Raw genomic sequence first — 27,142 nt, 5'->3', positions numbered from 1 at the left:
ATTATCCATTAGGCTGACGTATTCTGTTTAGAAAGCACCCTAGCCCAACAATGCGTTGGTCATATTTTGATAAACAAGCGGCATGTTTACCATGGTATTTTGTGGCTTGAAAAATCATGCTATATAATTAGTTACAAGCTTGCCACAGCCTTCACCTTGACTATAACGGGTTGTTCAGTTTCGAATGGAACACTATAATCTATTGAATATCACGGAGGAACCGCACAAAATGGCATGATATTATATGATCTAGCTGCTGTGGGTGATTGTGTCAACGACAGTCTAACATACCTAAATAACAACTGCACCTGGAAAATGACAAAAAAGCATCTGTTTCATCAGCTGGAACTACCTGGCCTTTTATAACCAAATACTTATTATCAACTGTTCAAGCCAATCACTGTTAGTGATTTATTTACGGGGCTCTTGGACGATCCTGATTAAAAATGTAGTATTTAGGCTTTCCGTCCACTTCTTGGACCGTAATCGTCTGTCCGCTGCGAAGTGCATTTTCTTGAATGCTAGTAAAGCTTTGACACTTACTGTGATTTAGATGAAAGCGCATTTCACATATGAGCTGAATAGATTAATTAGCTCAACCTCAACCATACCACAAAAGCTGCGACCAAACCTATTCTACATCGTCTTAATAAAGCCCATGTGGTCTTTGGTGTAGATCACCAAACTTTAACAAATGAGATTCATGACCAGGGAACTTCTGTAGAGGGTAATAGATTCTCAATGACAAAGCATCCACAAATCACGCTAGTAATTATTAATGGTCGTAAACCACCGAGCTCGGTAATTGTTTTTGTTTTTACACCATCATAGAGCAGAGTACTAGAATAGCTACAACAGTAATTGTAATCGAACGATCAGCATTTGTTAATCAAACCTTCTAGTCGAGGAAAATGCTCAAACCTTCAAATGTTTATTTACAGTTAAGTAATATGTAGCTTATTATATAAAATGTCTCGCAATACGGCTACAGGTAAACATTCGATTATCTTGATTAGGCATAATAGCAACTAACCACTATCCAAGACTTGATCGGATACTTTGCTTTATGCATTATACTTGATAATATATTTTGTTCGCTGACCTACCTGCAAGGTGCTGATCCACGCGCGTACATTTTTAAACGACTCCTCAGATGTAACATCGTACACAATAATAACACCGTCAGCCTAAAGGTTGTAAAGGGAGTGAATGAGTTGGCAAGTGAGGAGCTTCTTCAATAGGGAGCTAATACTACATTAACCATGACCATTTAGATGGTAGCTTATTTATCCCGCTGTTAAAGGTATGGAATAGAGCGGTGTCGTATGACTGATAATCTTTGTTGTTTAATGCACATCTTGTTCGTCGCCTTAAATGGTTACACTGCTTCAGTGATAAAAGTTGGGGTTCTCGAAAAGTGTAAACGCACCGCAATAGAAGCTATCCGCGCAAAGTACGTATAACGATCTAATCAAATAGCACCCTAATTGCTTTTGGTGATCATACTGGCCTTTCGCTGCGCTATAGTAAAAAGTTCAAAATTAAGGCCTATGCGTGAGTTTCTAGCACAACAGATAGGTCCTTTGCGGCCTGTAAGGCTTGCTTTTTGAATTATAGATTATTTTTCGTATAGACGATAAAGTTGTATCCAGTAGCGTTCTTAAGTTCATTGTTCCTTTAAAAGAGTTCTCTTTGCTACACATTATGATAAATAGCAAAGAAAAACCTTTTAAAGGAACAACATATATATATATATATCCTTTATAGGTGTAATGGTACGTACTCTTTCGCCTTCCGCTCCAAAAATGTTTTGGAGCTGTACGAAACTTTTTTCGCAGATTGTGACGTTATTGCGCCAAATATTGCTAGCAGCATATTATAAAATTATGTGTTAAACACTTATGAAACGACAAAAAAAGCGAAAAAAAATATTCGCTAATCAATAAATCGTCTTACCGATAAGAGAGTGTCCCGCTATTACAATTCCTTACTTCAGAACGTATTAATATATATTCTCAACCTGTATGTGCCCTTTTAAAGACACCAAAATACCACACAGTTTTCGGCTATAAAGAAAGTTACATGTTACATTATATTATGGATGCTTATTAAGCTGTGTTGCATTGTTTGTTTTGCAGGCTATTTGTAGTCATTGGAATATTGGTTCTATTCTGACCTTGCGAAAATACTGTTGGGTTATTGCACGAAATTTTTCTTGCCCTGCGGTGTCCCACAACTGCAATGCCACAGAACGTCCTTCTACAATTACCGATTTCACCTGGAAATCAACCCCTGGGAACACGATTATCTAAATCAGCTAATTTGTAAAACGATAACTATCTACATCTTAACCTGACTCTGCAATCGTAATAACAATATATAGAAATGACAAAATACGTAAGTAGAAGGCCAAGATATATAATACATTATTTCATTTTGTCGAATGGGCTCGTCGTCAGCTGCGTGTGAGATAACACGCGTTGTTTCGTCGGTATGTAGAGGCTGTCCTAGAAGTTCAATGGTTCAGAATGTTCAATAGCCTGGTACGGGTAATAAATTTGCCAAAGGAAAATTTCACAAAATTCAAGCATACCTATTGTAGCATTAAAGGATGATACAAAGTGACCTCGGCAAAAACGGTTGATCAAAGAAGATTTTCCGACAGCGGAGTCTCCTACAATGACAACTTTGAACAGGCGTTCTGGATGCACTAGAGTACGTCGCAACCGTGAATTAGAAGCTGTTGTTGAAGGCTCCTGAACACGCGCAGCTTGATTTAATGAACTACTGTGTGTGTCCATTGCCTGAAATTGTCACTGCTAATAATGGCATCATTCTATGCAACGCGCAGGATTTTTCTGACCGCCTGAATATTCCTTCTTTTTTTAGAGCTGAGCGCTTCTCGCTTAAGGTAATTTTCTAAAATAAGATGCTCAAAAGTATATCCTAATGTAGCTCGAATCTCCGCAGCTAATTACGATACGTATATATAAAATAGTTATTCTTCTGTGTAAGCACATTGGGCCATTTGGCCGCCAATTCGGCGGCCATAACAAGAATAAGGTTACAACAATAGGCTGTGCCACATAAGTTGGTGACGTGGTCTCGTGGACGGCCCACAGCACCTAGTAGAGATAGAATGTATCATGCACACGTGATAGGCCCCGACTGCTTCGCAAATGCTTAGTTCACGACGCAACACAGGGAAAAAAAATATACGAAATAGCTCAATTCAAACAATCGGGAGCGCATATAGCTGCCTCGGCGCAGTAGGTTATTATTTCATGCACCGTGACGATATTTCGGAATCAATCAGGGGTTGCAAGGCTGCTGCTTAGTCTTTTAAGATGGGACTTATCCTGTCTCACAGATTATTATTCTCTCGGTAGGAAATTTTAGGTTAGTTTTTCGGAACAGGTATGGTTTAAATGTACAGAAGCGAAATAATTATCCATTCATTTACAAGGAATTTTGAAGCTAGGCTTGGTTTACCTGTTCTATTATCTATAGCAAAACGTGACACGTGTCAATCAACTCTATGAGTCATATTTGGAAGACAAGATTTCTACTACAATTTAATTAAATCGCCAATAGATCTACTTTGTTGATTAACTGTCTACGCATTTTCTCCTTGAACCGGGTGAACATATTTACTTTAGACGGTTTGAGTGGAACGAATGCTTATTTCTTGGTTGAAATCTAGAATATCACATTGCTAAAACTGATCATACTGATTTTAAAATAGTCCGTCGTGAATTTACCATTTTTTTTCCTCAAGATCTAAGTGAAAGTTTTTATACAAAAATGCACCCGGACTTAATAAAGAATCGACAAGTAAAATAGGTATGACGCCAAAATACCACGAGACGGTCGACCTGTTCTAAAAAAAAATGGGAAATCTGCGAATGGTAATAATTTCTTTGTTGGCGATAGCAAATAAGCAAGTAAGATAAACAAGTTCGATACCTAAGATCAAATAGCCATTGTTTTCCCAACATCAGCGTAGTATCGAAATTTACCGGTCACTAGGGTACAACGCTTTAGTACAAGTGGCATAATAGTCAAAATGCAAACATTAAAATTTTCAAGTCAAGGACTATTGTTTAACACGCGAATTGTCAACATTTTAATATATGTCGCCGTACAAAATGTTAATTAGGCTTTTAAGAATGCCAACTGCTGCAGTAGCCACGACATTAACCAAGCCTTTTTCCGTGCTCGAAATCCTAATAGTCAGACTTTTCGTGCAAAAACAAACCGGTAAAAAGTAAATAGATACAATAATCTTATTGAATAATATTTGCACACGCTAGGAACAGTAAAAACAACACACAGTATTGACACAAGGTATGCTAGGTACCACCCAATAGTACAATATTAACTGAGATCCGCATGTGAAAGCAAAAACGTTCATTAGCTAACAAGCGTGTATCAAGTCGGCGTGTCTTGGCGTACCTTTTCGTCGACGTTGCTTTCTGAATATAGTCCAAAGCAATGGTCCGTGACATTCTCTCGTTCTGTTTCGTAATTGACGGTTTTTTGAACAAGGGTTGGGGAACCCGTTAAACTGCTCCGGCCGCTAGATCTGTGCAAACGCATTTAGTTTTGTAGATATTGCAATAGTGTATCGATTATCTGTTGATTAGTAAATAAAAAAAAAATATGAAAAAATAGGTTCAGTCTCTGGAGGATATCGGTTGGACGCATAAACGGATTTTTTTCGCCCTTTAGTCGAATTTGGAAAGTGGCAGCAGTAGGCGAACGTTTGTCTGCATAACAAAGACGTCAAGGGGGTAAAATTTACCTGTCTTGTCTGATAGTACTTTCTGACACCCGATCATATTCTTCTTACTTGCCATAAAAGAAGCTGAAATCAGCTCTGCCATTGTTATTATCATTGATATCATCCAGGAAACTATAGCTCAAAACTTCAAGTTTGATTTTCTCCTAGTAATTATGAGCCAATTAAGGGCAAAACTGCAAGTTATATGTCTCGTCCGTTCAACTCAAGACCCAAGCGACCTGTCTGTGAAGAGCGTCAAATGATGTCTCTTTTTTGTTTGCTGGCCAGTATCGTCGTTCTAGATCAACCAGTTGAAAATTTCTCGAACAAGATACATAGGGCTCGTGTTTAACGATAATATTTGTAAAAAAAAAACTGCATGAACATAGTAAAGAATTATCTATAGTTCTGCGAATAGAATGTTACCTCGAGTCTTTTCCATTGAGAAGGAAAGATGAAATATCCAAGGAAACTTCTTGGACTTCTGCGTCTGCATCCGTGCCCGCCGAATGGAAGCTCGTCGGACTTTTCCGACCACTGCCACTGCAAAGTCATTTCTGCCTTAACGATAAAAAATACTGTTCGGGCATTTGATGGCAAAGTAGACTGCAGTCTAAATGTTTGTTGCAATTTAGAAGAGGTGCTGTACTATGATGTTTGTAATAATATTAAATGAAAAACTATATGACGCAAGCGCACAGTATAAGCGTTCATATACTAAATTATAGAAGACTAAACAAAATATGACATAGGTGCTTTACTTTAGAGCTGGTTTTAGTGTAAGCAACGGCGTCTGCTACAATGAGCACATTCTAGTCAGCTTTGGATCGCACGCTCTTTATTACACTGATTTCGTTCTGTTACAGTGTGTCTCCTAGTGCATAGCTAAGCAGCGCATTACTTGCGTTATACTAGATGGCTGGTGTGTTGGATATACTATTTAAGCAAATATAATAACAACGACACTTGACTAACGAAATCACTGTTAAAAGCATATGAATACAAAAGTTAAATCAATCAGCGATAAGAAAGACAACGCCCAGCAGGTCCGCATCAACATAAATCGCGTCAGCTTAGAGGGTGCACTATATCGAAAGCCATCCGCAGCACACGCAAAGCAGACAATCTGGTTCCGCAATTCACTGTTGAAGGGGTACTGAGCAAGCTAATCAAGAGAAACTTCTTGTGTACGCGGATCACAACAGCTTTGGCATAATTGCGCTTGGCCAGCAAAGACCTAGGTAAAGGTCAATGAAATTTATCTATCATCTCTTCTATTAGCGAGCAAAGTTATTGTTCTCAATGGGCACAGCATTGGAATAAGCATTAAAACCGAGGTGGTTCCACTTATTTCACCGGACAGACTCAGCGTTGAGGTTTACCGTGTTTCAAAGAGTTGATCAGTTGCTTATGCTCAGTGATCGATTCCCGATATTTAAATAATCCCTCTGGTTACTGTTAGCAATTTCTTATTGATACCTTCTTTGTAGCTGACTTTTAAACAGAATTTTACGATCAATAACAACTTGTCCATTTATTGCATTCGACTCGTAGCTCGTATTTTAGCCTGGCACCGTCAGACTAAAAGCATATTTAGACCACCGCTTCTGAGAAGAAAAAAAGTACAATCATTTTAATGAGCAATACAATTCACCTTTTTCAGCTCTTCCAGCTGCCCTCTGTTTTGTTCTGGATACCTCTGGCCGGAAGTTCGGCACTTCCGGCCATTCGCATAATATAGTTTTTTTGTTCGCACATTAACAGTCGCATTACGATACGTAACTCTGATGTGGTAGCAACCATCTTCTTGACGTAACTTAAATTGGTCTTACGACCAATTTAAGACCAAGACGACCTAAACAAATTTCAAATCTATAGGAATTGAACAGTAATAAATTAGCCAACTTGTCTGGAACTGTGTCGCTGATATCCGTACGAACGATTCGACAAGCAGTCTGGGTGAAGTAGAGGGAATAGAGATATATTATATGCATACAGCGCCTAAATTGGGACAATTTTTGGTAACTTATTCGTCGTAACGGGCATGCGTTTATTCGTTATTTCTCGTAGCAGACTGGGGCCAGTTCTTTGTACAATAAATCTATAAACACGTCACTGTTTACGACCCAAAGAAGATAGAAGCAAATTTCGTGTTCTAAGTTTATGTCTTAGGAGCAGAGGCGAACGCCTCATTAAAGAAACATATTTGCCTGCTCGTGACCTGTTGTGGAACAGTGAATAGTTGTAGTACAGGAAGCAAGACTATACGTCCTAGAACAAGATTGTGCGTCGGCTCACACAAGCTGACTAATGCAAGGTTGGCTACCTGAGATTACAGGCATGTTTTAGAATGAGTGCCTATGAAGGCCGAATAGCCTTAGTCTGAATTTATTGGACTACTGTATATGTAGTGTTATTTAGTGAAAATCCAGCAAACTTCATGTGATAACTCGATCCGACTCATACATTTGTACGATTAAGAGAACGTACGAAAAATTACATAGGCGAATATTTGAAACAAGCCTGTGAATGTTTAAGACCTAATTTTAATTTTAAGCTGTGACTGCGGTGAATGGTAAGCAAAATCAACGAATGTGGCCATCGGAAATGAGACTTTTAGTATGCGTAAAAAAATTTGGTGAAATATCTGTTATTATATAGATAGAGTTCTAGATGGAGATAGTTAGAAAAAGTCCTAAACAAATTTAGAGGTCGCACTTATATATAAAAGCAAAACAATTATTCTAAGCAAACTTTTAAGCATGTTAAATATATTATACACGTAAATCACTTATGTTCCTTGTGAAAAAAAATATCGAGGTCATTTAATGTAAAACGTTTGAAAATATATATCAAGCTTTTCAGGTCTTACATCTTTATACGGTAGCCAGATATAGACTGATTCAAAGGGTAAGCTTTCTCTCTTGATGCAAATGAAGCGAAATTCACCCGAGGATCTATTGAGGTAGTATTTAAAATGCATATGACGAAAGTTGCGGATGTACAGCAAGTTACTCAAACGATGAAAAACGAGGATAGATTTGATATGATGGCTAGCTGAATCAGAAAGAGCTCGAGGCGGGTATGTATATTAAAGCCAAAAATTATAACACATTTTTAACATGGAACGAAGCGTGCGTTGTGGTGCATTGCAGGCGTTATAAACTAGCCAAATAATATGACATGCACATATTATTCTGTGTACCCTTCTGTCATTTACTAAAGAAATTCTAAACAAACTGTACCATATTGCATTTAATTGTTTTCACCTTTATAATAGACCTGGATTTTTACTGTACACACTTCCTCAAGACTAGCAAGCGTTCTCAGGCCGTCGACCTCTTTTTAATTATGCCAAAGCTGTCGAATCTGTCGTCAAGGACAAATAACTATTAGATAACTTACAGCGTTTCAAGATAGTCCGAAATTCGGCTACCTCTTCGATTCTTCAGAGAGTTTAAGTGGTTGGCTCGAAAACTAAAGGGAAAAGTGCCACTAGCGTTTGCCGCAAGAGAAACACCATCATCAGCGTCGATTGAGAAATAGTCTGATCGACGCTCGTCTGCGTCCACTACTGATATCTCCTGAAAGAGTAGTAAGCCGGAGTCAATGAGTAGGCATATAACTAACCTATGTGAGCATTTATGCGCTGTTTGGAATTAAATGTTTGTGCACCTGTAAATTTGCGAACGAATAAAACAGTTTTCTTATCGCGTTTCTTACGTATATCACATAATAACAAACCAACGTGCTCACGCTACAGTTCAATGTTGTAAGAGCTGTAAAAGGTATCTTAAAGTACCAATCACTCGTTAGATAACTAACCTTCTTACCAACATTAACTAACTTTATTGTTCCTCAAGCTAAAAAAAATGTAGATGATCTTCAAGTCATCTCTACTTGGCACCAGAGGGAACAAGTTAATTATGAACTTATATTATTTTAGTGGTCTATATAATAAGCACATTAACAGCAGCTCTTTATTATGGTTATTGGACAAATCACGCCACTTGAATAATGGCTTTCACGGAGAATTGTCCATGAAAACGTTGCATGTAGCCCTTAGGTGTAGACTTCCTCTAAAGCCATTATCATCTTTCAGCTGCGAACTACCTTTTATCGAATATCAACAAAATGCATATATCGGATGGAAGTAGCCTGTGGAGGGTACTATTGCTTGCCTATTAGAGAACAATTCAGATAGAGGCTAAAGAAATAGATCAGTTTTGCTTAATCGCGTCTATGTGTCTCCCTACTTTATAAAGTAGTCGCACTTAGAAATTTAAGGACCACCAGACTTTGTAGAGGTTAGCATACAACAGGTAATGCCGATTTAATTATTTGGTCTTGATGATAATCGAAGTACAACTCTAGCGTAGCTATATGTATATATATATATATATATATATATATATATAGAATAAAAGAATAGAGATTCTGAAAAAGCTGATGCCGAATCTCAGCTGATGAAACTACCTTAGATCTAGAATAAAAATATTAACTAGAGCCCGTGACCAAGATTATCTGTAACAAGGTGCGTCCTAATGTTCATTATAGAATTTTGACACTATATGCATACATGTTTTGTCTATACCTAATAATTAGTAAGAGGTTTACGTATAAAGTACGTCACCGTACTTGGTGCTGTTGCAACAGAGAGTTGATTTCGTCCTTTTGATCCAACAGCTGTTTATTCATTGTTCTAAAACAAACAGATACATTATTTCTACATATTAGTAAATTGAGCAAAATCTATAGATATTGCAATAAGCCACATTTAGTACTGAACAAACAGAATTGAATTAAATATACTACAGTATAACGGAGCACAGTTTAGAGGCTTAACGATTTTATAATGTAATAACTATAATTTCCAACGTCATCTTTACGATCAACAGCTGGCATTTAAGGCTGACATTAAAACTCATGCTCGTATTGCTTGAGCCAACAAAACTGACCTAAGTATTCTGTGAGAAACATTTATTTGTTTCCCATTAGTGCGCTAGAGGGAAAGTAATTTTATTTATGCTACGCATACTAGATGTTAAGCTAATCCACCTTTTTAATTAGATCCAAATTAGCAGTTAATAATAAACGTTATTAACATTATGTAAGTCGTTGACTTACCTCAAGATCTCAAGCTGTTTGATCATTTGCTCCCTCTCCAGGACCATGGCTTCAGTGGCTTGTAGAGCTGACCTATGAAAAAAATGCTACTTTTATTTAGGTTACTGAAATATCATTTATATATATATATATATATATATAAACAGACCAACTAGTCTATGAATCGTGATCGATAAGTTTAATATAAATTTTAATTGATGAAACCGTGTATATAGAAAAAGGAATATATGTAAAAATGGTGAAGAAATAAAAAAACACTCATTTTAGTTTATAATTTTTAACTTACTGGGCTCTTGCGCGTTTTTCGTCAAGGCTCTGTTGTCGCAGGCTTACCATATAAGACTGCATCTTTTGAACAATTGCTTCAGTCTCGTTCAGCTTTTTTTTCAACGTGTCGCGCTCCTAGTTATGAAAGAAGAAACAACAAATTGGAATAACTAAATATTTGCGAAATATTTATGGCTCTTTAATCGCTTCGAATGATTTTAGTTTGATATAAGTTACTATCACTCGCGCATCTAGCTGGAGCATACCTTTTCGAGCTTGGCATTCTTTATTCTAATGTCTGTATCCTGGCTATTAATTTGCTTGAACCGTTGTTCCAGTTGCGAATGCTTTGACATGAGATCTTGCAGAATAAAGTCCTTGTTCGAAAGTTCCGTAGCCAGCTCTGATTGTAAGCGATCCTGTCGTTTACGTTCCTTACAAAACAAGTAACTCGAGTTTAATAGTTTACACCTTAAAATACCGACGCGTACTATACTCAATAGTAGGACAAACCATATTCCAGAGAGGCTTGCCAGAGATGCCCATAGCATTTCGAGTGTGCACGCAAAGCTTCTAATTAATAAAATATGGTAGGGGGCACATTCAAAACGCAGCTACTAAATATTTAATTTATTCTGAGTACATAGGAACATCGTCTTGAAGTTAGAATTCTGCTTAAGATTTATTTCTAAAATTGTAGCAGGCATTTTAACAAAATGTTTTATGTGTGCTAAAAATAGCAGTCCTTCTGGTCATGTTTCTTCGATACAACCTACGCTCATTCCATTTATAGTTTCAAGTTGAGATCCGAATCTATCACAAATTCATCTCAGTTTTCTCCATTACAATCGTACGAGCATTTGTTTGATAATGCGAGTGACCGAATCGACGTTGTTTAGATTTATTGAATTCTCACTCAATAGTGTTCCATCATCAGCGATCAGGCGGACTTAAATTTGGCCTGTCAGTAAGGCATATGTGCTTAGTTAGATCATCAAAAAGCTAATCCTTTACAAACTGGCTGGTACGAATCGATGAATCACTCTGCTGTACAACGTATTTTCTTCAGACACTTCATCTGCCCACGGTTGTACAAAACTTTGTAGAATACAAAGATAACTTTATCTGTTGACGGGTTATCCGGAAAAGTGCGACGGCAACTATATTTCTTTTATTGGACATTGGCTCAAAACAAGAACATCTGCAGGAATCGGCTTTTATCCATAATGGGCATCTTTTCCACGTCGTGAACACACCAGCGATCATTTCTGCGGTTGGCATGGTATGGTAAAAGATAAATTACCATAAAGCAATTGAAACTTATTAGTTTTTAAGAGAATTGAAGAGATAGCAGTGCCGAGTGACTCTCGAAGTCTTAACTGCCTCAAAGAGAGTATCTATTTAAATTTAATGACACATAACGTATACTTAAATAAGCGTGATCATTAAAAAAATTCCAAATTTAAGTCAATCTCTTAGTAACCATGCAGCGAGGAAGGCAATCCTTGCTTTATTTAATAATTGTCGAGCCAGTTAAGGTAAATACAGGTTTATTCTGCCATAGGATAATAGAGACATTTGTGTTTATGTATATCGGTAGAATAATTTTACAGGATAACGATTATCAACAGTATTGTTGTGGTCACGATCATACATATTTTGCAGATGTTCGGGTCGCCTAATGTATGTACTTATTTTTCTCAGACTATTTCCTCTGGGTTTACATATTTAGAAAGTATACATTTAGAAGTAAACGTAAGTGTATGTTTTTAGCGTTCAGAACTCATTTTTACGATAATGACAAAATCTAAGGTGTAGACAATGTCAGCCACCCCACTTCGTTAGTACTTCGTAATTTTTTTTTATAAAATAAAGGGTATAGTTTCGTGTTAATCATAGTTTTCAAATGTGCTGCAAGTACAAAGGAAGGATAGTCTTAAAAGGCGCTTGATTCAAAGATAGGCCGGAATTTTGTTTTTTTTTATATGTAAGCACTTCAGGACTTACGCCTAAAACAGTTTCAACTATATAACTATAAGTAATTATAAGGAAAGGCGGAATTTACGAACTCTGTAAATACAGTCCTACAATTACTGAACCTTATTTCACACCTGAACAAATACTGATAACATTTTTTAAACTGATTTCTTCCTGACGTATAAGTGTTCTGGAGAGCAACTATAATAGCTTTAAAATGAGATACAATTTTTGTAAAATGTTATGCCTTCTTCCGGACATGACGTCAGTGTCTAAAATTCTGAGCACGTTCCCCGATATGTTCGACAAATAAAGGAATTTGAAAAGGACTTGGGTATGACTACGTTATCATATGATCTTCTATTATTATTATTATTATTATTATTATTATTACTATTATGTACTACCAGTACCGGTGTCTATTCAGTAAATTTCAAGTTTGAGAATTATAGCCAGGCATGCGTTACATGGGCTAAACGTTTATCTGCTTTTACTCGTGGTGGCCAACGATCTAATTAGGTTATCAAGAAAATTGTCGAACTCCGATTAACAGTACTGTCGCAATGTGGAACCCCTTATAGGACAGCGCCGAATTGGAATATGTAATATTACAGACAGGGGCATAATTATATATAAGCGAACTAACCGCAAAGTGGATAATTTTTTCCGCGCAGAGGATGTCTAACGCAGAGCATTGCTACTATGGCCGAAGCTTCAGCATCATTTGTTCCTGCTCGTTTAACTGCCTGGGTCACAAACCAGATTACTTGATAAGTTGTAACGCTTTGACCTTTCGTTTAAAAAAAATAACCTATTTTCGTGCGGATTATTGGCTGCGACTTTTTTAAATATTTTGTTGTAGGTAATCTGCCTGTTAAAAATATTCTTGTGAATTTTTTTATGGGGTGGCCATGTTTGAAAACGTGACTTAAATGAAACAGGTTTATATTAACTTTGTTACCACGTCAGCCCTGACCGGAGTAGATAATTTTGTTAATCTCTAGTACAAAGCGATCTTATTCAGCAGGCTTCTAATATATTTTAAAGCCTACTTATGTAAGAGTTTCATGTTAAGAGCGAAAACACAAGGGACAATGTAGTGAAGTACCACAAATTTAGGCATGTAGTAGTATTAGTTCGCCCTGAGCCATTGTACCAGTTTATGTACCTCAGAGTCGTGCTATCATCAAATGGAAGCATAATTGATAAGCAAGCATAGTCTGAAGTGGCCCATAAAGACGCCAGTAGTCCCCAAGGCCCTAATCTACAAAGACTGCCCGTCCTATGTAATCTCCAAGTGCGTCTTATGCATTATATGGGATAACTTTCATGTGGCTATATGTGTCTGTGGAGCAACTCTGCCTTTTTAGTTGCGTAAAGCTTACTTTTTTTTAGTCGTATGCTGGGATTTGTCAATTGAGTACACAAGGGGTACATATATACGCGGTACGCGATTCCACTCTTCACAAAAGATCTAAGGAGTAAATACGATTTGTTCGACATTTCCACATATAATTCATGGTCTTTATAGCAATCGTTATCTTCTCGCCAAGCATCTGAATACAATAAACCTGTTTATATTCCCAGTGCGTGAAATATGTAATCCAACGCAGCTTCTGCATACGACGTCCACACCTTACCTGACTTCATAAGTGATCACTCATATGACTTGGTATAAATTATGTAGCTACTGACCGATACCTAATCCCATATGTCTTTCGAAATGAGGTCCTTAACTAATGTGAACATAATGTGAGCTCACTTTTTCCAAACAAATAATGTATTTACCACATAAAAATAGGCTTGTTTCAATTTAACATTTTACTTTGAAGACAAACCTCGTTTAAGGTCCGTTCCTTTTCTTGCCTCAGTTGAATCTCCATTTCCTCATATAATTTTTGAACCTCCTCGTCCTGCTGTTGTTTTCGACTAAATACAAAAATCAAACGTACGAATATGATTATTCATCAGTGTTTTTCGCCATTAAAGTGACTTACCGTATGACTACAGCAGAGGTCCTGATTACATGTCTATATTTGCCTACTTTCATATTGTAGTTTAAGATTTTACTGAGAATGCTTTTCCATAAACCAGAAGCCTCATCTTGCATAGCAAGATAGGCACCGCTAATTTTGGGGGCACATGTTATTATTTAAATCTTGTAGGAATTGATGCTATTTCTCTAATGTAGTGTACAGCTTAGGCTATTTAACTCATGTCTAAAATATCTATTTTTATGTTCTAACTGGATGTTTTTCATATCTATCTCATATACAAATTATTATGTAAACAAAGAGTGCTTTGCTAGTGCAATTTACTTAATAAGAGCGCTTTCGAGACTGGTACATTCTTTTTCCGTTTTTTTGATGTTCCCAGTAACCTGAAAACAGTATTGTACGTCTTCGTTAAAACCAGTAAATTACCAGTAGATACATTATACACATTAAAGTTTGTAGCGTTCGCTAACGGTAACACTGTATTTTGTAAACAATGAATGAATCATCTACTTGAGGACTTAACTCAGCAGAGGCAGCCCGTGCAGCGACAAGTGACCGGAGCGCAACGGGCACCTGCATGTTTCTCTCTGAATTCCGTAAAACGAGTTCCCTGATATCTGTAACTTCTTCTAAAAAATATATCATTGTTAGCTATACCTTAAGAAGAAATTCCTCGAAATTGGTGAGCATATCAGGATTTTCGGTCCGCAAATGACCCCACATGAGTTTAACATAGTCCTCACTGGAAAAAAAGCAACACTTGTAGCAGTATGTTTTCATGCATTTTGATGAAAAAAGTATCACAATATACAGACAGTATCTTTAGCAGTTCTGGAAGCTCAATGGGCTTGTCAAGTATGTGGCGCTCCTATACCGTTAACGCCAGTTATTTCTTTGCTCATGCAATCACTGCTATAACTGCATTCAGTTGTCATCTACTACTGTTCAAATGATTTGAAGCTTGCTCTTCTTCACGTATCGTCTTGTAGTTAATCGTTGCAGTTTTCGACATCCGTTTGTTGCTGATTTGGGTGTGGCATTTTCTTATTTAAACCGTACATAGTCTCACCCGTATACTCGCGTTAGCTCGTTGGCTCTACAGGCAAATTTACAAACAAAAACTGAACTATGACGCACTGGGTCGGACACTTGAACATCTCGCCGAATACAGGCTAATTGGTTTAACCTAACCTAAAATGAAATGTTAAATTACATACACATTTACAGATTACTACCTCCGAAATCGCACAATGCATTGTCTAAACCTATGAATATGTTTAGCGCATGGTTATCGCTCAGTCAATCTAGTAGGCAACAAAAAAACTTACCTTAGTAATTCTGACGGTCTGTACTGACTAAGATACAATAAGATATTGGTGTGCTATAATACTTTCCGGCACTTTTCTGCATGACAGTCATAAAGTGGGACGTCAGACCTAACGGGGCGTTTAGCTCAACGGATAACCTCAGTATTATTATATTAGCCTTCCGGGCCCGTAATATTGCTCTATATAGACTACTTTTTTAACAGCCATAGCCGCTGCCACTTTATTCCGTTATCTCTGTCTCCATGCTGCATTTGAGGCGGCATATTAAATGTACACAACTGATAGAAAGCATCGGCATATATGTCTGGCAAAAGCATTGTTTCAGTACTTTACTATTTGAAGCTTTATCATGTTGACATTACTTAAATTGTTTTTATCAACCGACAAACATTTTGATATATCGATTATTCGGTTTTTTTCAAATGAACAACCCACGTAGACGAATGAATGTTTTTATTATAATAATAATAATAATAATAATAATGATGATAATACTGATGTTAGCTTTAAAATGTCGTTTGAATATTCAATGCTATATTTTCATCAGTTATTATTATATTCTTTTCAAAAACAGTTTTAAAGCTTTTATTCATGATTCTTGCTATAGCGTTATCTACTCAACCAAACATATTGTATCTGACTGATGGTGAAGGTACGTAAGTAAACGCCGTAACTGTAAGAATAGCGGAAGCTATTTTACATGTTACAGGGCGCTTTATGATGAGGCAAAGTAAAGCTGGTTTAATGAATGTTCTCAATTAATACACACTCTTTGAAGAGCTGATGAACTCCTAATCTGTCGAGAAATTCTTCAAACTGTTTGTCCACATCCTCGTTTTCATCGACTTCTTCCACAAAAGAAACACGACGGATGCGGCCCCTAGATTCCTTTAAAGAAATATAATAATAGCAATAAGTATATGCTTTGAAGGCTCCCAAACTAGAGGGGAGACTCCAAGCTCAAGCTCCAAAGAAAGGTCCCAGAATCTCCTAACTACAAGTAACTATTTTTATCTTTCTTACTACTTCGATGGTCTAACGTCGATGTTTGAAGGTTTTAATCTAGATCACCCCGTACCATCTTTGTATTGTATAACCAGGGTGAAATTAACAGGCACTGTTTACCTAAACTCGTAAATTCTTGATAGATGCTGGCAGGAGATTGACTCTATGGCAATATAACAAAAACAAAACAGAAACAAGTGATTATGACGTATTGCGAAGTGTTGCTATATAGGCTGAGTGTTGGGCGTAGTGGAAAAATTTTTTTCAGCTTCTGACCAGATTGAAAGATACTTGAAAATCATAAAGTTGTAAAAAATACGTCATAATACAGCATTTTCCTCACATGGGATAAATTTTGCTTGTTATAGTTGCTTGAATATATTCTGCTTATTGTTAGACAAGGTATTTAAGTAAAGCAACCATCTTCAATTTTTTTCTTCTGGCACTAAATGAACTTGAACTCCTCAAGCTACTGTTGCATTATCTTTAAAAACAAACAATTAACACATTGCTCATGCAATCATTGTGTCAACGTCTCCTACATTAAAAACTGATTTTTATTTAAAGATTGGACAAAGTAACTGATGTGATTTTGAAGGATCGATCAAACTATTTAAAAGGGGAGCAACCAATACTTACATTTGTTAACAGATAATTAACAAGTTAGCAGGTAATACGCGTACATTAGATGTAAACGAACCTGAAAGGTCTCAAGCATTTCTTCCTGGGAAGAGGACATTTTTCTTGGACGAGTGTCAATACCCATAAACATACCTGCAAATTTTGCGATGAGGCCAGCATCACTTATCTACTTTGCAACTAGTGATTATTCAAATCTATTTTTCGGCAACATATTTGCATTTCAACGTAACACGACTATGAGAAGATCGCGCATAGGCCTGTTCTTTCGCAACGAGCCATCGGGAAAAGAACGTTGACGCTATAATACAAAAACAGCCCTTAATGCTGTAACATAGATTATGTGTTATTATTGGGCTGAATGATGTTAAATTGAAATAACAAGAAACACCGAAGGGGTCGCATGCGAGACAGCCTTGTAGAACAAAAATAGCTTTCCAACTGCATAGAACATTTGACCATGAACAAACGGAGAATCGTAAAGGAAAAACGGTACTATCTCTTTAACAATTTGATAGTGTTCCAAATTGTTCCAATTAACTCGTTCACTACTGTGAAATATATTAACAAGCATTTTAAAGTGGTACAAAAAAATATATTACCTACCATACCTGTTTGGTTCAGCATTATAATTCAGCATATATGCATATATAACAGCATTATGATGTTTAATTCAGCATGATAGCAGACTCTGTGACCTTTCATTCCCCTCGTTAGTGCTTAGACTGAAAGGGTAATTATAACTAGCATAAGGTATTTTTCAAAAAGTCCCACTACGGATTGTACAATAAATAACCAATGCTTGTGAAATATATCATACTTCCTGCCAGAGGAAAGTAAGCTACCTATCTAAAATAGAGTCTAGATATGAATTAAATAAATATACTGACTCAACTATTTATTAGCAGTCCCGTCTACGAACAAGAACACAAAAACTGAAGTAGCCATTAGGATCAACAATACCTGCTACGACAACATTTTCTTCGCTTTAGATGACACTAATAGTGTTGAAGATTAAATAAGTTACTTTCTAGCCGATTCAATCAATTATCAGCGCTGACAAAGGCGAGGTTGTTCCAAAATTTTACCGCCAGCTTGACGCCTCTTCGTCGGCACTTGTCAAATTACGATTAAGGCTCGTAATGCTGGTGTAATTTTCTCTGCTCTATAAGTATACATCGTGTTTTTATTGAACCTTTGTTACGTCATTTTTTTGCAGTCTGTGATGTTGCTTAAAAGAAAATATTTGAGAAGCTCCAAGTCGTTCTAAGGGATACGATTTGTGCTCTGTTTGAATATTCGTTGTTTGAGTTTAGTTTCGGAAATTCGCTTATAGCACCTCAGGCTCGACGATCTATTAAGCTATCGACCAGCAAGCAACGTTATTCAAACAATCGTCGAGGACGCCACCGGTTGGCACGACCACTGAGTGCATTTTCAGCCTGGTATGTAATATGAAGCTTGGACGTGAGATTTAGCCATCTCTAAAGGTCTAACTGTACGCAACATAACCCAAAAAAGGCGACCGCAATTGGCTGAAATCAGACATTATAAATTAGGACGAGTAGAGATTATTTCCCCATTCAGCTAAGTTTAGAACCAGGGTTAATTAAAGTTACTATCTAATACGGTGATCTTCTAACCGAGCCTGTTAACATAGGTAAGATGCCGCAGAACGCCCTTGTGTATTACGACGTTTTTAATAACAAAAAGCGCAATACGTTCATTGGCTCACTCTAATCCTAGCCATCACGAAGTAACGAGTAGCAAGCAATCTAAAATGTTGTACAAAAAAGTACAAATTTAAAGAGAGCTTAACGGCAACTTTGTTTGCTCACGCATTCAACTGAGTACTCGGGTACTCTAAAATACAACAACAAGGTGATTTTTCAGCACGCGTTCGATGGTGTCCATACGCTGCAGAAAAGTAAGGTTACATACATTTAGGGTTTCTACACAAGATTTCTATAGAGGCTCGCAGTATTGGATACAGGTGTCTTATCACAAAGTGTCTTTGAAAACATATTCGGCTCTTGAATAGTTCAGGTCGCAAGCGTCCAAGCAAAAGTCCTCCACGTGTTTTCCTAAACCGAACTAACGGTAGCAAACTCTCGTCAGAGGTTTGCTGTTGAATATTTGTAGGTTTGATAAGACATCATATAGCCTTGAGGTGTTTAGGCAGCTTAAATCGAAGACGAGTCTCATGTTGAAAATGCAGCTTAATAGATATAAGCAAAAAGTAGAAATACACAATAGAATATAATTGCACGTTAAAAAATGAAGGACCTCAGACAGTTTCCTCGCATGTTAACGCATCATTAAATTATCAGCTAAGAGACATCGAAGTATGTACGAAAGTTACGATTCCTGCCTGAGTAATATTTTTGGCATTTTATTGTCTTGAAATAGAGCTAGTTGTAGTTTTCTCAATGTAAATAGTCAAACAGTAAACCGCTTCTGTGACCCCTTTTAGTTTGAACTTTTTGCCAACAGTGAAACTAGCACAACCATTGCCTTCGCACAGGGCGTTGCCTGTGCATATGAAATGTAAGTGGCAGGGCCCATAAACGTTAATCAAACCTAACTGTATGGCATGGTGATATTAAGACTTTACCCGTTTGAAAAGATTACTGCGTATCAGCTAGAAATAATTAAAAAAGATAAGGTTAATACTAGGCACAGAAAAGGTCCGCGTAATAGCAAAGACTACCTTTTTTCAAAATTATTTAAAAGGCGATCTAAGGGAATAAACATTAAATAAACTGGATACGTTTCATGATTACGAGCAAACCCTCTCAATGAAATGCATGCGGTACAATCATAGTAACTTAAACACGAAATCACGTTCAAAAGATCGTTACACACATCACTTCTTTGAGAAAACATCTAACAATTCTTATTCAAGGGAATTTCAGCTAAAATAGCGCAGTAATTTATCATTATTACCCCGTATCTCTTTCGTATCTACAGGGCTTCTAGAGGTGATCTACATCGGAAACTTCTCGTTCCTTCGGAATCCTATCTGTTGCAGCGGAACATATAGCCGCTAACTCCACGATCGATTTTTGATTCGAACAAATTTTTGAGGTTCCTCTTAAAGCTTCATTATATTATGTTGTAGTCAACATTAGGATACCTTATGGTTACATTCGCAGTAGATACTATTAACATTCACTATCAAACTGATATCCAGCGAAAGATGATAGATTTTTACTCGGATATTAGATACTTGGATAATCACCAACGTCATATTATTTAAATGGATGGGATTTTGGTTCTGTCAAATGAGCAAAGGTACAAAGAACAGGAAAATTAACTCGACCCATATCGGCTAATACTGATATGAGCACTTTGCGCATAATTAAGATTAGATAAATACATGCATAAATAAGACATGCACAGCTTAAAGAAGTAAAATCTGCCAAAAATTATACAATAATCACAATGGGAAAATTACTCCAACTCAATAAGAAGCTCATAAAGTTTTTCATTGCCCTCCATTTACGAGTTAGTAAACTTCTGTTACGGAGTATAGAGAGGTTAAAGATCACGATTTTGATGGCTATGCCATACTCAAAATAGGCATCAAACAGGTACCCAGGATGAGTTATATCGGTGTCTCGATCGACCAAATTGATTACCTTTCCCTAGGCCTAGTTCTGTTAAGATTTATCAAGAGCACATTAATGAGCATTATATGAGGATATAAGAACAAGTGTCGTCACATTCCCAGCATTATTGCTCAACGTTTGCTCTCTAATTGAGGATATATTTGAAGTTGTTTAGCTATACCAGAGACCATTGCGGCAGTTACTATTTATGGTAAGAGTTTTTCCTTAGTCATGCATACTAACTAACATTATTGCTTACATATATAGTAACAACAATAAAATTACTCTACCGAAACTGCCTAGATAGCTATCATTATAATGCTGGGGTGAACCAATCATTTTCAAATATGTCGGTGACGCCAGGTGACTAACTGGCGAGCCTTCCAACGGGAAAGTAAGAAGCTGTTACCTATTGTTTAAAGAAAATGGGACGTTCGGATCATACAGTGGATGTAGTCATATAACACTGGAAATACAACAGCAAACATATTGGCGGCGCTCGACCATCTGGCCACTCGAAGCGCACGCAGGAGGCAAGACATCATCGATATATAATCGAGTTCGGGCACGGAAGTACCGCATTGACTTCAACTATCTCCACAAATCTTTACATGTCAAAAACGTGCTGGTTCTCTTGATTTGAAAGCGAATATCCGTCATACAAGTATTTTTTCCAAAACTCAATCTGATTTAGACGAACTCTATAGGACAGCATCGGTTCGATCGATTCGTTTTGCCAATATTTTTTGTCAAAACGCACAGCGTGTGAGAAGGCCGCTTCTTACTCTCGAATTGGACACAATTTGTAACGCCTCTGCTTTGATTTCTATTTTAAGTAGTGAGACAAACATATGGTCCGGCAAGCGTCGAGCGACACTTTTAATCATACTGCTTAAATTCTAACGCGGGTAAATAGATGTAATGCTCCATATACTATCTTGATTTGTATCACAATAACATTTGTTTGGAGAAATAAAGGCAGTTCGTTTTGCCTTGTGCTAGCAATGGTAAAAAGGTGCCATTGGTAGCAAAGCCAGAAGGTATGATAATGGGCATTAAATCGCCGAATAATTGTAGACAATAACATAAAATTACCACGTACCAAAGCCGTTGGTAAATTCGTCGAGCGTTAGAAATCCATTTCCGTCCCTATCTAGCCGATCAAAGACCTCTTCCAGTTGATCGAGATCTAACGGAATCTCCCCATTAAGTCGTCGCATGCAACTGTCACAGTAACAATAACGTTATTTTAACATTTTCGTTTTTAATTATACTTATATAACGTTAAAGGTAGCAATAGTCGGAAAAGAGATTTAACTTAACCCTAGTCGATACAGTCTGGATTGTGCCCTGCTAATTAATGTTAGAGCATACGAGTAAACCTGAATCAGTTAATCTATTTAATAAATCATAACTTTTTAAGTTGTATCGTCAATTTCAACCACCCTAAAATTGTTATTTCTACGTATATTAGCAAAAGGTTTTATTCCCATTTTGTGCGATTAAATGGTTCCGATCATTGGTATTGCTAAATCATAATTTGATTGTTTTACAAGAAGAAGTTTTAACCATAAATGGGTTCCTTAAAAAATAAAGGATTAGAACTTCGCAAAGTAATTCGGATTCAGATAGAGCGGCAACCCATACCCAGTTAACTGGATAACGGGAACGTCTGCATTCACACCTATTTTCTGATAAAAATGTTAGCAACATAAATGTTTTATATTTACGCAGTACATACACTGTAGGGCATTTAAGCATTGTAAGTAACTGTTTCTATGACTGAAAACAAAACCGAATAGTACAACGATTTTGAGCATGTGCTATAGATGTCATATCCAACAGGCATAAACATTCGCTTTCATGTTTATATATTGACTGCAATAATTACTACCAATTGCAACTTCTATTCGGGACCAAAAGCCCATACAGACAGACTCATTCTGCATGTTTTCTCCGTGATTGCCTTGTTAATAACGCAAGTAACGCAAGAACGAAACCTGTTAGACTTCCGCACCATCGCGCTCCATATACGATAATCCGAGGGGTTTCAATTTCGGCTTTTTGGTAGCCGTACGTGGTAATTCCAAATCATGCCTATATTCACAAGCAGCCTGTTCCGCACCAACAGGCTCTTATGGGCCCGCGCATCACCTTGCTGGGAGACGTATGATTTACTTTCAGACACTTTAGCATCCTTAGTTGCACAACAGTTTGTAGAGGACGCAGATTAACTTCTAATGAGGATAAAATGAGACATTTGTCTGTCTGTTAGCTGTATGAGGGCATGACATCTTCCTAATTGGACACCACATTCGGTACATCAGCATTGGCCGGAAATGCGCTTTTACGCAGAGCAGGCACGTCCTTCGAATAGGCCATTTCTGTGATTGATTTTTTGCATCGACAATAAATATTTTTCTAGAAAAGACGAATACGATTTGCTGTTTTAACCTCAAAAGAATCTGGAAGCAAACCACACTGAGTAAATCTCCTTCAGGTTTTATTCGCCTCCGAATGCATTTTTTGACTACATGACATGTAGCTGAGGTCTTCATGGGCAATCCGTCACGTGGTATGCCTATTCGCATCAAATGTCTTCGCTAACGACCTGATTGAAACAGAAGAATGGCTGGATATACACCGGCCAAAGGTGCATTTCAACCACCAGGTTAACCCTCAGTTAACTCTGGAGTCTGCACTGTTTTCTTTTCTCTGTGCTGAGCTTTCCTTCCATCTTTTTCCTTTCGTCTAAAACGCACAATCATTCAAGACGCGGTGCACTCTATTTGGAATAATCCGAGAATTTTGTTATGTCGTTGACGCTTTGCTTAGCGCGAAGACATTGACAATAACTGATCTTCGTTATGCTTCGAAAACGACGCACTGTTTCCAACCTGATGTTTATGTTGTTTTGTTCTATAGAGTACCGCTCCTTTCTAGTACCAACAATAGCAAACAATCGCATGCCGGCTATGATAAATAATACACCAAGGCTTAACACAGTTTAGTTGCCCGACCCTATAACCGTGTTGGCATTCAACAGAAAAACGTTTTATGGTAACCTATATTTATTTGTAGTTAGTGATATGCCTTCCTGTAAGCTTCGAATCATGAGATGTGAAGATACACGCTGCATATTATGTTTTAATAAGTTTTTTTTTACGTAATAAAATCGTGGGGTGTTCTAATTGTGCGTTGTAGAATTATCGGGAACAAGCATTCTAATATTTGTACGGGACAAAATTTATTCACCAGTTGGTCGCACCTTTTGGAACGCGCTGTCATCGGAGTTCAACAAATAGTAAGCCACACATGTTTTGGTGTAAAAGAAGGTTCAATACAACTATTTAGATCTCAAATACATGCTGGCCTCCGAGACATGCGCGCTTAGAGAAGTGCACATTGTTAGTTGTTTAGCTTTTCCGCATGTCTTCGGAAACGACAAGTACTTAAGTAGCTCCAATGCAAAAGTTATTAGGAAATAGCGAACCGCTTACATACAATGTCCTTACACCAGATAAGCCGAGTGAAATATTCCCTACGTCATTTCCAAGCTTAACTATTTCTCACTTAGATGGTGTCTGCTGTCCACTTACAGGTTTAATCACAAGAATTATTAAATAAAACTCAATCATTTGCTTTCTGGTGTGTATTTTCACATAACGTTGATATGAAGCTCGGTGCAACTGATTCTCATTGCTTGTTCTCAAATATCTATCTAGAAACGCTGGCTTAATCTAAAAAAACCCGATAGCAAATCTGTTTCTAAGAAAAGGGTAGTTTCAGATAATTACAAACGGCGATATACAATGGGTTTCGGACATGACAACCTAACTGGCTACGACAATTAACCGTTATCGACAAGAATTAAACGTTTGATGGAGAAATTCCTGTAAAATGACCTCCAATACAGTTTTGTCATTTTTCTTATATCGACATTAGAAAGATTATAAAATCGCTCGTCACTATATTCCCTTACCAGCCAATATATATGTTAATTTCTGCTACTTGCTTTGGTTTTAGCCGTAATCCTACCAGTAGAATACATCCTGAATGATATAAAATTTGAGCATATTGAATACGTAATCTCTCCGCGGAACCTACCCACTTCCATCAGAGTGACGAGGAAGACTAAAAGAAAAGCTGACTATTTACTTAAAAACCTTATAAGCAAGTTTTCGATTTAGAAAAATCGGATCTTTGCACCGCGTACAGCTAGAAGCAAAAACAACTTGTTTATTTGGGAGTCCTTTAACGGGTGACAAGAAATGTTCGAGTAAAATGTGAGACACCTACGTATGTTAACTCATGCCCTTACAGTTCACTAAAAATGTTAACAATATTCGCCTCGGACCAACAAAGGATGTAGTTTCATTGTAAGTTGAAGAATAGTACGCAATCAAGGGGGCAATCTTTTTAAAATAACTTTTATTAATTTTTATCATATAGTTATTAATGAATTTTATTTAATATTCTTATCTAGAGAATAAAAAACTGGCCATTTGTAAAACAAAATCGGCCAACTTAAGGCTAACGCAAATCTCGATTTTCGATATAAAAAATCAACTAAAACAGAGCACTGAAGTAGATTTAGGCAAGTTGTGTTAAGTAACGTTAACTGGAAGTTGTAATGTGTATCAAGCTTCGGACTATCGTAAAGACCAGTACTCAACGTATATTAATTGCGGATTGGAAATACTTGGATGGTTGACGCGCTTGATTACACATGGCGATCCAAAAGGTTCACACACACTGCCAAATCTAACAACTGCTTTAGATCTTTGAGGGCAAATTTTCCACATTCCTCATATGCAACTTCTAAGGCACGAAGGCCTGTCAACAGCCTCGTTATAGATTCAACGGCCTCTTTGAAGTGTTTTCGACTATCATACCACCGGAATTTACTGTTCTTGATCACTAACCTACATCTTTAGTTATGTCGCTAGTCATGTGCTTCTACGCGGTTAGGTTAAAAAACGGTGAGCTGATCGATTTAGATTAATATATTTTGATATTTTTTATCACTATGGACCGAATATGCCTACAGAAATCTGTAACTGCATCGCTATATCTAATACTGGAAAATAATTTTGACAACCCTTTGCCTTTAATGTCTTACCGTTTGGTCATAAAGCCTTTGGTCTCAATGTCACATAGACTGAATAGCTCACGCGCCTTGTCAATCAAAACCTCACGAAGTTCAGAGCCTCCAGAAGACGTGGCGGCTCCCATTGGGGCTTGCATTTGGCTAACGCTGCTCATTTCTTGTTGTTTATGGACAGAATCTGCAATTGGACACATAATCTAATCGCTTAAATTTTATGTAAATATTCAGTAGTCTGACGTGATTCACGTCTCTACGTTATTGTGCAAAGAACAATGTGGACTTTTTTTTTTCTTCAATCCATATTTATGGACTGGAAGACTCACAAGTGAAGTAACAGAATGTAGTGTAAATATGTATCACTAATTTGAAATATGGTCACCTTTTTCTGTAGTAGGTTTTAGCGGGCCGTCAACGCTGTTCTTATATAAAAAATATGGAGAGGATTTCATATTACTCCTTTTTATTCTAACACGCAACCACTCAATGCCTTTTCGATTGGAGGAATTTAAGCCATTTTTAAATACTTATTGGTCGTAGTAATAAAACTGGATTAACAATAATAATCATAAGAGCAACATTCGCACAATTTTACCCCGTTTTAGAACTAATGATGCAGTGGTAACGCGTTTTCTAGTAAGCGTTGGTATATGCGAGGCGGTCTTAACTGTCTGAAATAATACTTAATGGCAGTACCAGGCTCAACATTTATTACATTTAGATTTTACAGTGGACGAAGAGGTCATTTTATACATATATATATATATATATATATATATATATATATATATAGGTCCAAAAGTCCTTATTTCACGTTTATGAAAGTAGCACCTAATTCGCACGTTATTGGAATGAAAGGCGGACTCACATTTTTAACAGAAGTACCCAATATCATCCCTATAATTATCATCCCAACAATAATCAGGCAGTAGCGTTAGTCTACGTCTAAAATACAACAGTTACAAGAATGACTATCGTGATCATTTAAATGGTTTTTATTGACTAATATTAAAATATCCTGTAGTATGGTTAGAAATCCCCTATTACAAATACGTTGCACACTTCAATCCGGTCTTTATTTAAGTTGCGCATCGCTTAATATTTTAAAAAATGTATAATATATATATATATAGAGTGAACCGAACGTCCTTCAGGTAGACTAATGTCTAATGCCACCATGGTCACCACTGAGTCGGCATTTTTTTGACCTACGGCAGCAATATTAAGCAGTATTAAGAGGTTACATTAACTCCCTCAACTGTTCTGAGTATCTTATTGCTGCTACACTAAGAACAATATAT

General features: G+C 37.0%; 1 protein-coding gene across 6 annotated transcripts in view; it reads right to left on the bottom strand.

Annotated features, from left to right (window-relative positions):
• LOC111267404 (EF-hand calcium-binding domain-containing protein 4B) overlaps positions 1-27,142 on the bottom strand; it is a 36,794-nt gene that overhangs the window by 5,007 nt on the left and 4,645 nt on the right. For 2 of the 6 annotated variants that reach the window (XM_022845638.1, XM_022845637.2), the window contains exons 3-19: positions 25,857-26,022; positions 21,837-21,958; positions 17,185-17,258; positions 16,249-16,367; positions 14,809-14,893; positions 14,473-14,534; positions 13,993-14,083; positions 10,444-10,611; positions 10,197-10,312; positions 9,911-9,982; positions 9,422-9,485; positions 8,189-8,367; positions 5,210-5,326; positions 4,456-4,585; positions 2,594-2,804; positions 2,177-2,292; positions 1,107-1,187 (exon numbers count right to left, since the gene is read on the bottom strand). In XM_022845638.1, the coding sequence (XP_022701373.1) occupies positions 1,107-1,187; positions 2,177-2,292; positions 2,594-2,804; positions 4,456-4,585; positions 5,210-5,326; positions 8,189-8,367; positions 9,422-9,485; positions 9,911-9,982; positions 10,197-10,312; positions 10,444-10,611; positions 13,993-14,083; positions 14,473-14,534; positions 14,809-14,893; positions 16,249-16,367; positions 17,185-17,258; positions 21,837-21,958; positions 25,857-25,999 (1,950 nt within the window). In that variant the 5' untranslated portion in view covers positions 26,000-26,022. Of the gene's footprint in view, positions 1-1,106; positions 1,188-2,176; positions 2,293-2,593; positions 2,805-4,455; positions 4,586-5,209; positions 5,327-8,188; positions 8,368-9,421; positions 9,486-9,910; positions 9,983-10,196; positions 10,313-10,443; positions 10,612-13,992; positions 14,084-14,472; positions 14,535-14,808; positions 14,894-16,248; positions 16,368-17,184; positions 17,259-17,734; positions 17,764-21,836; positions 21,959-25,856; positions 26,023-27,142 lie in introns of those variants that run through there. The other 4 variants (XM_086971312.1, XM_086971314.1, XM_086971313.1 and 1 more) reach the window with 4 other exon arrangements.

The sequence above is a fragment of the Varroa jacobsoni genome, unplaced genomic scaffold (genome assembly GCF_002532875.2).
Source record: "Varroa jacobsoni isolate VJ856 unplaced genomic scaffold, vjacob_1.0 scaffold_1180, whole genome shotgun sequence".
Taxonomy (NCBI): domain Eukaryota; kingdom Metazoa; phylum Arthropoda; class Arachnida; order Mesostigmata; family Varroidae; genus Varroa; species Varroa jacobsoni.
This window is presented reverse-complemented; position numbering and strand designations above follow the sequence as displayed.